Here is a 12,500-nt window from a genome sequence, read left to right on the forward strand (position 1 = left end):
CGGAGTGCCTGGAGTGGACGAGCTGGGTATTCTACTCCTCCCGCCCGTAGCAGAGGCCCCGCCCACAGCAGCCGCCCCCTCGTCGCTCCCCGAGGCTCCTGCGGGAGACACCGAAGGACTCTTGTCGCTCGGCGTCTGTTTCTTTGAGGCTGCGGGAGGTCGGGGGCGTCAGCAAGGAGAATTGAAGAAGGAGAGAGGTGCATGGAGGGAAATTAAATGGAGGAAGCTGTAGATAAAGATAAAGGAAGAGAAAGAATGAAAAAAAACGAGAGAGAGAAGGAGGGAGGGAGAGAGAGAGAGAGAGAGAGAGAGAGAGAGAGAGAGAGAGAGAGAGAGAGAGAGAGAGAGAGAGAGAGAGAGAGAGAGAGAGAGAGAGAGAGAGAGGGAGGAGGGGGAGGGGGAGATGGGGGAGCGGAGAGGGGAGAGGAATGGGGAGGGGAGAGGGCAAGAGAGAGATGGGGGAGCGGAGAGGGGAAGGGAGGGACGGTAGGAGGGCAATAGAGAGAGAGAGAGAGAGAGAGAGAGAGAGAGAGAGAGAGAGAGAGAGAGAGAGAGAGAGAGAGAGAGAGAGAAAGTGAGAGAGAGAGAGAGAGAGAGAGAGAGAGAGAGAGAGAGAGAGAGAGAGAGAGAGTGAGAGTGAGAGAGAGAGAGAGAGAGAGAAAGAGAGAGAGAGAGAGTGAAGGGGGGTGAAGGGGGAGAAAGAAAGACACAGGGAGAGAGTGAGAGATAGATAGATATATAGAGAGAGGGAGAGACAGACAGAGACAGAGACAGAAAGTGAAACAAAAATATTTTTTTCTGCTTAGCAGAGTATCACCACTACAACATAAACAACACATAAAAATTAATTGCATGATAACAAGATACATAATCCCATTACACACACAAATGACAGAAAAATATACTACACGAATATCCCCCACATAATGAAACACAAGACGAAACAGACGAATAACTACCTGAGATAGACATTCACTTTAGAATCGCCATAAAAGACCAATTTAGCGTCTCTTACGAACGTCATAAACCAACGGCAATGCTCTAATTACTCTATTGTCTCTACTTTCCTTTCCTCTCACACTCATTCACTCGGGTTACGTCTCACCTGCATCTTACTCTAATACCCGCACACTTGAGTTAGCACCTCCCCCCCCCACCCACCTACATGTTACTCTAATACCTGCACATTCGAGTAACATCCCACCTACATGTTATTCTAATACCCACACACTCGAGTTCCATCCTACTTCCATCTTACTGTAATACTCACATATCCATGTCCTTGAATTTCTCCTTTCCCCAACTTGCTTCAGTACCTACTTACTCGAATTACTTTCTCTTTCCATCCTACTCAAATACTCACATACCTACATATTTGACTTTCTCCTTTTTCCAATTTACTCCATAGTCAAGATTCATCCTATCTTCCTTACTCTAGTGCCCAAAATACTCGAGTTATATTCCTATTCTCATCTTACTCTAATATTCATCTACCCATATACTTGAGATTCTCCTTTCTCCAACTTACGCCAGTACTCGCATAGTGGAGTTTCATCCTATCTCTCTTACTCCAAGATCCTTAAACTCGAGTTTCATATTACCTCCAACGTACTCCAATACTCCTAATACCCACATACTTGAGTTTCATTCTATCTCCAACTTACTCCAATCCTCCTAATACTCACATACTTACTCCAATACTCCTACTACACACATACCCATATACTCGAGTTTCATCCTATCTCCAACTCCGATACTCCTAATACCCACATACCCATATGTTTGAGTCTCATCCCATCTCCAACTTACTTTAATACTCCTAATACTCATCCATATACTCGAGTTTCATCCTATCTACAATTTACTCCTGTTCTCCAAATACCCACATACCTACATACTTGAGTTTCATCCTATCTCCAACTTACTCCAATCCTCCTAATACCCACATATTTGATACCCCATAGATTTACATACCCACATACTTGAGTTTCGTCCTATCTCCAACGTACTCCAATACTCCTAAAACTCACATACCCATATCCTTGAGTTTCCTAATACCCACATACCCATATCCTCGAGTTTCATCCTCTCTCCAACTCTAGCACCCACATACCCATACCCGCATACCCATATCCTCGAGTTTCATCCTCTCTCCAACTCCACTACCCACATACCATGAGGTCGAGCCCTAGTATTAGCAGGGCAACAGTCGGGTCCGGGCATGAGGTGTACTCGCCAGCCTTCGTCCCAGGGGGGTATGTTCTCATGGCAAAGGGGACAGTGATTCGCAATTGGTTCAGGTTTGCAAGCTGCAAGACGAAGCAGAGTTAGAGGGTGAGTTATGAAATTCAGGGTGAGATTGCTGGATGAGTGATGAGTCAGTGAGAATGAGTGATGACGGGTGAAGTAGAGGATGTTTGGGGATTGGTGGTGTGAATGCTGGATGAGTGATGAGTGAGTGAGTGAGTGATGACGGGTGAAGTAGAGGATGTTTGGGGATTGAGGGTGAGAATGCTGGATGAGTGATGAGTGAGAATGAGTGATGATGGCTGAAATAGATAAGTTATGGGATTGAGGGTGAGAAGGCTGGATGAGTGATGAGTGAGTGATGATGGCTGAAATAGATAATGTTTGGGGATTGATGGTGTGAATGCTGGATGAGTGATGAGTGAGTGATGATGGCTGAAATAGATAATGTTTGGGGATTGATGGTGAGAAGGCTGGATGAGTGATGAGTGAGTGATGACGGGTGAAGTAGATGATGTTTGGGGATTGGTGGTGTGAATGGTGGATGAGTGATGAGTGAGTGAGTGATGATGGCTGAAATAGATAATGTTTGGGGATTGATGGTGTGAATGCTGGATGAGTGATGAGTGAGTGATGACGGGTGAAGTAGATGATGTTTGGGGATTGAGGGTGAGAAGGCTGGATGAGTGATGAGTGAGTGAGTGAGTGATGACGGGTGAAGTAGATGATGTTTGGGGATGATAAGATAAGATGATAAGATTTAGATGATAAGTTGGGGGATTGATGGTGTGAATGGTGGATGAGTGATGAGTGAGTATGGGTGATGACGGATGAAACAGATTAGTTTGAGATTGATGGTGTGAATGCTGGATGTGTAGTGATGGCGGCTGAAATAGATAAGTTATGAGATTGATAGTGAGAATGCTGTATGTATAGTGATGACGACTGGAATAAATTAGCTTGGAGATTGATGGTGAGAATGCTGGATGTGTAGTGATAACGACTGAAATAGATATGTTATGAGGTTGAGAGTGAGAATGCTGTATGTATAGTGATGACGACTGGAATAAATTAGCTTGGAGATTGATGGTGAGAATGCTGGATGTGTAGTGATAACGACTGAAATAGATATGTTATGAGGTTGATAGTGAGAATGCTGTATGTATAGTGATGACGACTGGAATAAATTAGCTTGGAGATTGATGGTGAGAATGCTGGATGTGTAGTGATAACGACTGAAATAGATATGTTATGAGGTTGATAGTGAGAATGCTGTATGTATAGTGATGACGACTGGAATAAATTAGCTTGGAGACTGATGGTGAGAATGCTGGATGTATAGTGATGACAGCTGGAATAGATTAGTTTGGAAAGATAATACTTATGAAACTAATGTTACTATTGGTTTTCATAACAGTTATCGTTAAGATAAATTATCGTCCTTATCATCATGGCGATAGGAGCAGTGCTAATAAAACAGTAAACATATTGGTTTTCATGATAGTTTCAATCAGGAATATGATAATTATCATCATGACAGTAAGAGCAATGCCAATAAAACAGTAAATAACACAAATGAGAATAATTATAATAGTCCCGAATAATTATAATAAAGAGAGAGAGAGAGAGAGAGAGAGAGAGAGAGAGAGAGAGAGAGAGAGAGAATGAGAGAGAGAGAGAGAGGGAGAGAGAGAGAGAGAGAGAGAGAGAGAGAGAGAGAGAGAGAGAGAGAGAGAGAGAAAGAGAAAAAGAGAGACAGAGACAGACAGAGAGAGAGAGAGGTAAATTCTTCGTAAACAAGACCTACATTATAAGACCTTCCATAAGTCTCAAAATCCTTCAAGAAAACCCCCCAACTCACGTGTACACGACTTGGAGGCAGCGTGGTCGTAGAAAACCTTCTTCGGAATGGCTTCTGAACACCGGTCGCACCTTCTGTACTGCGTTGAAGCCACACACTCGCCTGAGAACGGGACAGCTGTGTTATTTTGTGGTTGTGGTTTTGCTTTGATGGTGGACTAGTTTGTTGTTAGGAGGAGTTTATTGTTGTTGTTAGGATCAAAGAGAGAGAGAGAGAAAGGGGGGAGAGGGATGGAGAGGGAGGGAGAGAGAGAGAGAGAGAGAGAGAGAGAGAGAGAGAGAGAGAGAGAGAGAGAGAGAGAGAGAGAGAGAGAGAGAGAGAGAGAGAGAGAGAGAGAAAGGGAGGGAGGGAGGGAGGGAGAAGAGAAAGAGAGAGAGAGAAAGAGAGAGAGAGAGAGAGAGAGAGAGAGAGAGAGAGAGAGAGAGAGAGAGAGAGAGAGAGAGAGAGAGAGGGAAAGAAAGAGAGAGAGAAACAGCAAATTTATCTTAGAAACCAACAACAACAACAACAACAACACCAACAATAACAATAATAATGATAATAATAAAATCGAATAACCCACCCAGGAGATGCTGCGTGAGGGAGGCGACCTCGACGACCTGCCGACAGTAGTGACACCTCGTGAGCATCGGACAGGCTCGCCAGTAGTGCATGTCGAGGCCGTTGTCGCTGAAGGACTCGTCGTAGGCGCCGCAGAAGATGCAGGTCCTGAAAACAGCCGGGGAAGTTGGGGTCAGTGTTGGGTTTTAAGGAGACAATTCTTTTTCTTCTTTTCGTCTTTTTTGTGTGGAAATTGGGTGTGGAAAATTATTCTTCTCGTTTTATCATTATTATTATTATTACTATTCTTATTCTTATTATTCTTAGCAGTTTTGTCTCCTTTTCAATCTCATAGATTTGTTCTCCTAATAGGATCTCTGTACCAGGCTGGTGCCCAGGAAGGCTTGAGAAAGAGTATAATTAGAAAGAAAAGAACAATAAGTCCCATTCAAGACAAACTCGAACCAAGCAGCTCATTAGGGGTCCTATGGTAGCCTGAGGGCACTTGGTTTGTTATCATTTTTATGTAAATAAATATTAAATATATAATATCCTATTATCAGACTATATTCAAGCAGCTTCTAATTTGGGTTCTAGAGAGTAAATATTTTAGAGTATGTATAGAGAGGGTATATATGTATATATATCCCATAGGGTGTGTGTGTGGAGTTACTTCGGCAGTATATAAGGGAAATGACAAAATCCTTATTCCTTAAATCCCCGAAACCGAATGACCAAACACTAAAAAAGAAGAAGAAGAAGAAGAAGAAGAAGAAGAAGAAGAAGAAGAAGAAGAAGAAGAAGAAGAAGAAGAAGAAGAAGAAGAAGAAGAAAAAGAAAAAGAAATAAAGAAAAAAATAAATATATATATATACATATATATATATATATAGATATATATATATATATATATATATATATATATATATATATATATATATATATATATATATATATATATATATATATATATATATATTGAAGACGCATGAAGCAGCCACCCCCCCCAAGTCAAACTCCACCTCGGGACCCCACAGGAACTCGGGCCCCTTCCTGCAATAACCCGAGGCCCATGAAAGTGACGCGTCCATAAGGTGTATATATTACAGTACCCCGCCGGGTGGCCGCCGCGCCGTCGATCGATAGCAACAGCAACAGGTTCATCTTGTCCACCCGCGCCATCCTGAAGGGGGGGGGGGGGTTGTGGGGGGTGGGGGTGGGGGGGGAAGGAGGGGGGGGGGTTGCAGGGTTTTGCTGGTCCATGGCGTGACTCATACGGGGAGAGAGGGGGGAGGGGGAGGGAGGAGAGGAAGGGATAGAGGGAGAGGGAAAGAGAGAGAGAGAGAGAGAGATGTGTCTGTGTGTGTGTGTATTTAGATATCAGTCTGTGTGTCCAATGTATATGTGTGTATATCCGTGTCTGTGTCTGCGTCTGTCTATATCTGCATCTACTTCTGTATCTATATCTGTATCTCTATATCTGTATCTATATCTACATCTTTTATCATAGTCTGCGCCAGTGTGTCTGTGTATGCACAAGGGTAATAATAAATTCTAAAAAAATATATATATATATCCTTACTTTTTACGAGTGTCATAATAGATTCTAAAAAATATATATCTCCTTACTTTTGACTTAAAAATAAAGATCTCACGAAGCCAGACAGACCAGATGGCGCCACAAGGTCATGGATCGTGCTTTGTCTTGCCTCCCCTTTAACCCCCTCCCCCCTCCCCCCTGCAACTAATTCCGTGCTTCCCTCTTCTCCTCTTTCTACCGTGCATCATTTTCGTTCCCTTTGCTCCTTTTCTATCCCTCGTTTATCTTATTTTATTTTATTTTTTGCCATGATTCTTTTTTTCGTCTCTCTTTTGCATGGTTTTATTCTTGCTTCTTTTTTCTTTTTGTCTTCTCTCCCTCCTTATTCTACGATGGCTCTTTCTCCCTCCTTATTCTCGATCTATCCCTCTTCCCCCTTTCTCTCTCTCCCTACCTCTACTCCTTCCATTTCTCTTCCCCCTTTCTCTCCCCCCCTCTTCTTCTCCATCTATCCCTCTCCCCCTCTCTCTTGTTTTCCTTCTATCCTTCTTCACCCTTTCTCTCCCTCCCTTTTCTTTTCTTTCCATCCCTCTTCCCCCTTTCTCTCCCTCCCTCCCTCTTCTCTTCCTTCCATCCCTCTTCCCCCTCTCTCTCCCTCCCCCCTTTCTTTCCTCCTATCCCTCCCCCTCCAAACAAACCTCCCACTCCACTTACTTGTCCTCGGAGTCACCAGGCGAAGGTTCGTCCTCCATGACCCTCAAGTCGGACCTCGAGCGATTGAGTCTCGAGAGAGCTCGTCCTCGAACCTCGGCCTCGTCTGGGGTGATGCTGATCTGGGGCACCGGAGGGTATCCTGTGCTGCCCACGCTGCTGGCGCTGCTGCCCGTGCTGACCCCGCTGCTGCTGCTCGGCGTGCTGGAAGGGGGTGGAGGAGGAGGTGGGGAAGGTGGGGGAGGGGGAAGGTAGGGTGGAAGGGGGAAAGGGTTGGAGGGGAGGTGGGGGGAAGAGGGTAGGGGGTGGAGAGGGGGAGGTAGGGGGTAGGGGAAAGTGGGAAGGGGTTGGAGGGGGACGTAGGGGGTGGAAAGGGGGAAGGGAGTGGCGGATGGGAGGTGGGCGGAAGGGAGGGGGAAGGGGGAGGGAATGTAGGGGAAGGTGGAAGGGGGGAGGGAAGGTGGGGGAAGGGGGAGAGAAGGTGGGGGAGTTGGGTTGAATTTGGGTTGGAGGAGAGGTGGGAGGAAGGAGGATTGGTGGGTAGGGGGAAATGGGGTTGGGGGAGGGATGGACAAGTGGGAGTGGAGGAGGAGGCATGGGGGGGAGGGAAGAGGAGGAGATTGATGAGGGTGTAGGAGGGGAGGAGAAATGAGATGGAGGGAGGGGTGGGGGAGGAGGGGTAGAGGATGGTAAAGAGAGGGAGAGGTTGGAATGAAGGAAAAGGAAAGAGTTGGTAGTAAAAGGCGTGGGGAAGGGAATAAAGGATGAGAATAAGAATAAGCGTGATAAATGATAAGTGCGGAAGGCGTGTAAGTGTAGTTAGAGCAACGGTAAGAGAATAAAGGTGACAAGGAGAAGAGGGGAGGAGGGGAGGACGGCAGAGGAGGAAGAAGATAACAAATTTGGATAGGATGGAGGGAAAAGAGGGATAAAAATTGAACAGAAAGAAAGGGAAAGAGGGAAAATAAGTGGATAGAAAGAATGGAAAACAGGGATAAGAAGTGATTAGGAAGGAGAGGAAAGACGGATAAAAAGTGGATAGAAAAGAGGGATAAAAAGTGGATAGAAAGGAGGGATAAAGAGGGATAAAAAGTGAACAGAAAGAATGGAAAAGAGGGATAAAAAGTGAATAGGAATGATAGGAAAGAGAGATAAAAAGTGAATAGGAAAGAGGAAAAAAGGATAAAAAGTGAAAAGGAAGGAGGAGAAAGAGGGATAAAAAGTGAATATGGAGGAAGGGAAAAGGGATAAAAAGTGAATAGGAATGAGGGAGAAAGAGGAATAAAAAGAGAGAGAAGAACGAGATTAGATAACCGAGGTTGTTGACGAGATAACTACCCGACTGTATCATCCAGCGTGATAAAGAGGGGCAGATCGATACCTCAATTTAATTAATCATTTGACTACAGCAGATATAACACTGATAGAACTGTCTATAAGAGAGACTAAACGAAGAGAGACTTCTAGAAAAAGTGGCAGAATGAAAGAGGAAGTAAAGAGGAAAGTATAAATTTAAGTGTCTATTAGTTTATGAATTAATGTTTGTTGTTATGTAAATCCTTGATTCTGTTATTATATAATTGTTACTGTAGATGATATTACAGTATTTCTTGGCATTACACTGGATACTGATACAGACAATGTTTTTTTTTTTTTTTTTTTTTTTTTTTTTTTTTTTTTTTTTTTGAAAACTATTATATGCCTATATATCATTGCAGCTTAAATTACGTTTGCGCAAATGATGGCAGCATTGCGCATGCACATAAATAGCTTTTTTTTTTACCGCGATTAAGCACGAACTAAGTATAAAGATATATGAAAAATATATCATTTGACAATAATTGATGTTCTATGATCAGGTCAATACATTTTGGTCGACGTAGCATGGCAGAGAAAGTGTCATAAATCAATGATATAATGCAAATGAAGGTATGCAAAGCTTAGAGAAAAAAAGGTCGTGACCTCATGTAATTTTGCAGACGTCCCACTGGCCCCCGGATAAGCACCATGATCCATGTGTAAAATACATGTTGAAAGCCTCCATTGCAAAAAAAAAAATAATAATAATAATAATAATAATATAAAAAATAATAAAGATAATAAAAATAGATGAATAAATAAATAAATAGATAAGTAAAAAATATAAGAATATAAAAATAAGTAAATAAATCAATAAATAAATATATAAGTAAATAGATAAGTAAATAAATAAATAAAAAATAAACAATTAAAACAAAATAAAATAAAAAAACAACAATATCAACGTTTTGATATTTAACGATGATGAAGTGCAACATGACTTTGCTTGATTGCGTGTGAGACCGAGGCAAATGAGGTTCGTTCATTATCGACGTCCTTTCATTGCGATAGAAATGACTGTGACTGGGAAAGGTCTCCCGGAAAATGGAATTCCAAGTTTTCTTTTCAGTTTGATAAATGGTGTGCACTCATACACACACAGACATACGCATACACACACAGACGCACACACACATACATACGCATAGATACACACACACACATAGACACACACACAGAGAGACACACACACAGACACACACACACACACACACACACACACACACACACACACACACACACATACAGATACACACACACATCCAAACAATGTTACAAAATTACTGGAAAATGCAATTATCTTCCTTATAATAATAAATGGAACGTAACTGAGACCTTTTTCCAACGATATTTAAATGCTTTTGTAATTAAAAAGTTAAAACAAAAAATCTCATTTGATTGGAAAGCCATTAAATCTTAGTTCGACCGGATAGAGTAGCAACGATAAATGAAAAGAAATTGGGGAAGAAGGCAAGACAAAGTAAAAACAAAATTAATGGAAAATTGATAAGGCTGGAAAAATTACGTTTTGGAAGGCTTCTGATAAAGGAATAATAATAAGGGATAAATGACAGAAACAGAGAAAGAGTTAGAAAGAGAGAGAGCATTTTCTTCGTGGCGATGTTATAAAGATGAACACTCATTTGTGTGTATGTGCACTTTCTGTCTGTTTGTTTGTCTGTTTGTCAGTCTCTTTCTCTCTCTTCCTCTCTCTCTCTCTTACACATACACACATGCACACTGTGTGTTCGTGTAATTTAGTGCGTGTGTATGTATGTTTGTGTGTGTATGAATGTGTGCGTGTGTATGTATGTATGTTTGTGCGTGTATGTATGTGTGTGTGTGTGTGTGTGTGTGTGTGTGTGTGTGTGTGTGTGTGTGTGTGTGTGTGTGTGTGTGTGTGTGTGTGTGTGTGTGCGCGCGCGTGCGTGCGTGTGTGTGACTTTGAATGAACATGATTTATGGTCAAGATAAACGGTCTTGACACCACGAGCTAATCGATCATGACAGAGCTGTCAGATGTCAGCCTTCTGCCAGAATTATAGCCTCCAGTTACATGCTTTTTTTTTTTTTTTTTTTTTTTTCTTTTACCTAAGCCGAGCTTTCAGCACCGCATGAATTTTGAAGTAAATTTAACACAATCATCAGAAGAGCTTCTGTTACATAGATATTTATTTTTCAGATACTTCATACATATTCAGATGAATATTTCAATTATATTCGTTTCTTGCTATAATGGACACTTCTAATACACTAGAGTTAAAAGTGTCTATTACATTTACTATCATTATCTTTGCGTAGGTGTAGTTAACCCCAAGAGGTATTTCGTTGTACATTTTTGCTTTCCTGTTCATAATATGTGTATTCTTCTCCTTCTTTTTCTCCCTTTTTTCTCATTTCCTTCTTCTTCGTCTTCCTGTTGGATTTTTTCTCTCTTTCTTCTTTTTATGGGTATTTTTCTCCTTCTTCTTTATATTTTTTTCTTCGACTATTTCTTCCTCTCCTTCTTTTTCTTCTCTCTCTTCATTCCCTTCAACCCCTTCCTCTTTTATTTTTATTTTCCTCCTCAACTTTTTGTTTTCCTTTTTATTATATAGTTCTAGTTGGCTTCGACCTGACCTGACCTGGTCATTTTTGCACGTCTAGAGAGAAAGTTGTTTATCTGGTGCCCTTGTATGGTTTATTCAAGACCATTAAACTCAACATTTTTTTTTCATTTAGACATGTTGATAACAGTAAAAATTTAACTTTATAACTTTAAATCAACTTTATAACACGTATTTATAACCGTTTCTTTGCAACGTATTTCCCTAATATTATCCTCTATCTTTTTTTTCTCTCTCTCTCTTTCTCCAAATGAACTTTTATTATACAAGAAAATGCCAGCATATACATTCAGCGCCGCCCAACTCTATTATCAGATTACATCACTACACTGCAGTGTTTTTTTTCTTTTTTTCTTGTTGGCTTGTTTGACAGTGGTCGTCGTGTCTGCTTGTTTGACAGTGGTCGTCGTGTCTGCTTGTTTGACAGTGGTCGTCGTGTCTGCTTGTTTGACAGTGGTCGTTGTGTCTGCTTGTTTGACAGTGGTCGTTGTGTCTGCTTGTTTGACAGTGGTCGTCGATCGATTCTCACTGCTGTCTGCTTTTCGTGTCTGTCTATACTTTAAGAATTAAGAATCTGCTTTGGTATCTCTTTCTGTGTCTAATATCTATGAATTTATTTGTATATTTTTTTTGTTTCTATTTTGCTTTCTCTCCTCTTTTCTTTTGTTTGCATGTTCTCTTCTTAGTTTTTATCTTTTCTTATCTTCTTCAATCTTATCTGATCTTATCCATCTTTAATCTTAACTTTTCTTCTTCAATTAATCTTATCTTATTATCTTTCCTTCTTTAATCATATTATATTTTCTTTCCCTTTTCTCTCTCTTACTTTCACTTTCTCTCTTCTTACTTTTCACAACAAATCGATTTTAAAATACACCTTATCACAAAATGACAAACAAACAAACAAAAACAACAACAAAAGCGGAGAACTTCCACTCCCAAAGTTTTTTATGACAAAGAAACCATAAGAAACCAATAAGATTCCACAAAGAAAGAAAATTGACATATGCGTTTAATAAACTAATCTATTATCGTCAGTGTGTGTGTGTGTGCGTGTGTGTGTGTGTGTGCGTGTGTGTGTGTGTGTGTGTGTGTGTGTGTGTGTGTGTGTGTGTGTGTGTCTGTGTGCTTGTGTGTGTGTATGTATGTATATATGTATGTGTGTATGTGTGTGTGCGTGCGTGGGCGTGTGTGTGCGTGTGTGTGTGTGTGTGTGTGTCTGTGTGCGTGTGTGTGTCTTTCTGTGTGTGTGGATGTGTTTCTTGTTTGTTTGTGCGTGGGTGTGTCTGTGTGTGTGTGCGTGGGCGTGTGTGGGCGTGTGTGTCTGTGTGTGCATGTGTGTATATATGTATGTATGTATGTATGTATTATATATGTATGTGTGTGTGTGTGTGTGCGTGCGTGGGCGTGTGTGTGTGGGCGTGCGTGCGTGTGTGTGTGTGGGCGAGCGAGCGAGTGGGGCGGATTGGCAACACTGACGCACAACAAACAAACGTGCATGAATCAGATGTTTAGCGGAGGGAGGGAGGGGGGGGCGGAAGGGGTTGCCCGTTCTTCTTTCCTCCCTTCTTTAAATTCTTTTCTTTCTTCTCCCTTTCTTTCTTTCTTCTTCTTTTTTTCCTACTCCTTTTTCTTT

At 41.5% G+C, this 12,500-nt stretch overlaps 1 protein-coding gene across 6 annotated transcripts in view; it reads right to left on the reverse strand.

Moving 5' to 3' along the window:
• The window catches only part of LOC113819460 (centrosomal protein of 104 kDa), a 228,326-nt gene that overhangs the window by 536 nt on the left and 215,290 nt on the right, over window positions 1-12,500 (reverse strand). For 4 of the 6 annotated variants that reach the window (XM_070134209.1, XM_070134214.1, XM_070134213.1 and 1 more), the window contains 5 exons: window positions 6,903-7,103; window positions 4,671-4,816; window positions 4,109-4,210; window positions 2,175-2,309; window positions 1-149 (listed from right to left, as the gene is read on the reverse strand). The exon at window positions 1-149 is cut by the window's left edge and continues 536 nt beyond it. In XM_070134209.1, coding sequence (XP_069990310.1) covers window positions 1-149; window positions 2,175-2,309; window positions 4,109-4,210; window positions 4,671-4,816; window positions 6,903-7,103 — 733 coding nt within the window. The remainder of the gene's footprint in view (window positions 150-2,174; window positions 2,310-4,108; window positions 4,211-4,670; window positions 4,817-6,902; window positions 7,104-12,500) is intronic. The other 2 variants (XM_070134212.1, XM_070134210.1) reach the window with 1 other exon arrangement.

Source organism: Penaeus vannamei, chromosome 19 (genome assembly GCF_042767895.1).
Source record: "Penaeus vannamei isolate JL-2024 chromosome 19, ASM4276789v1, whole genome shotgun sequence".
NCBI classification, from domain to species: domain Eukaryota; kingdom Metazoa; phylum Arthropoda; class Malacostraca; order Decapoda; family Penaeidae; genus Penaeus; species Penaeus vannamei.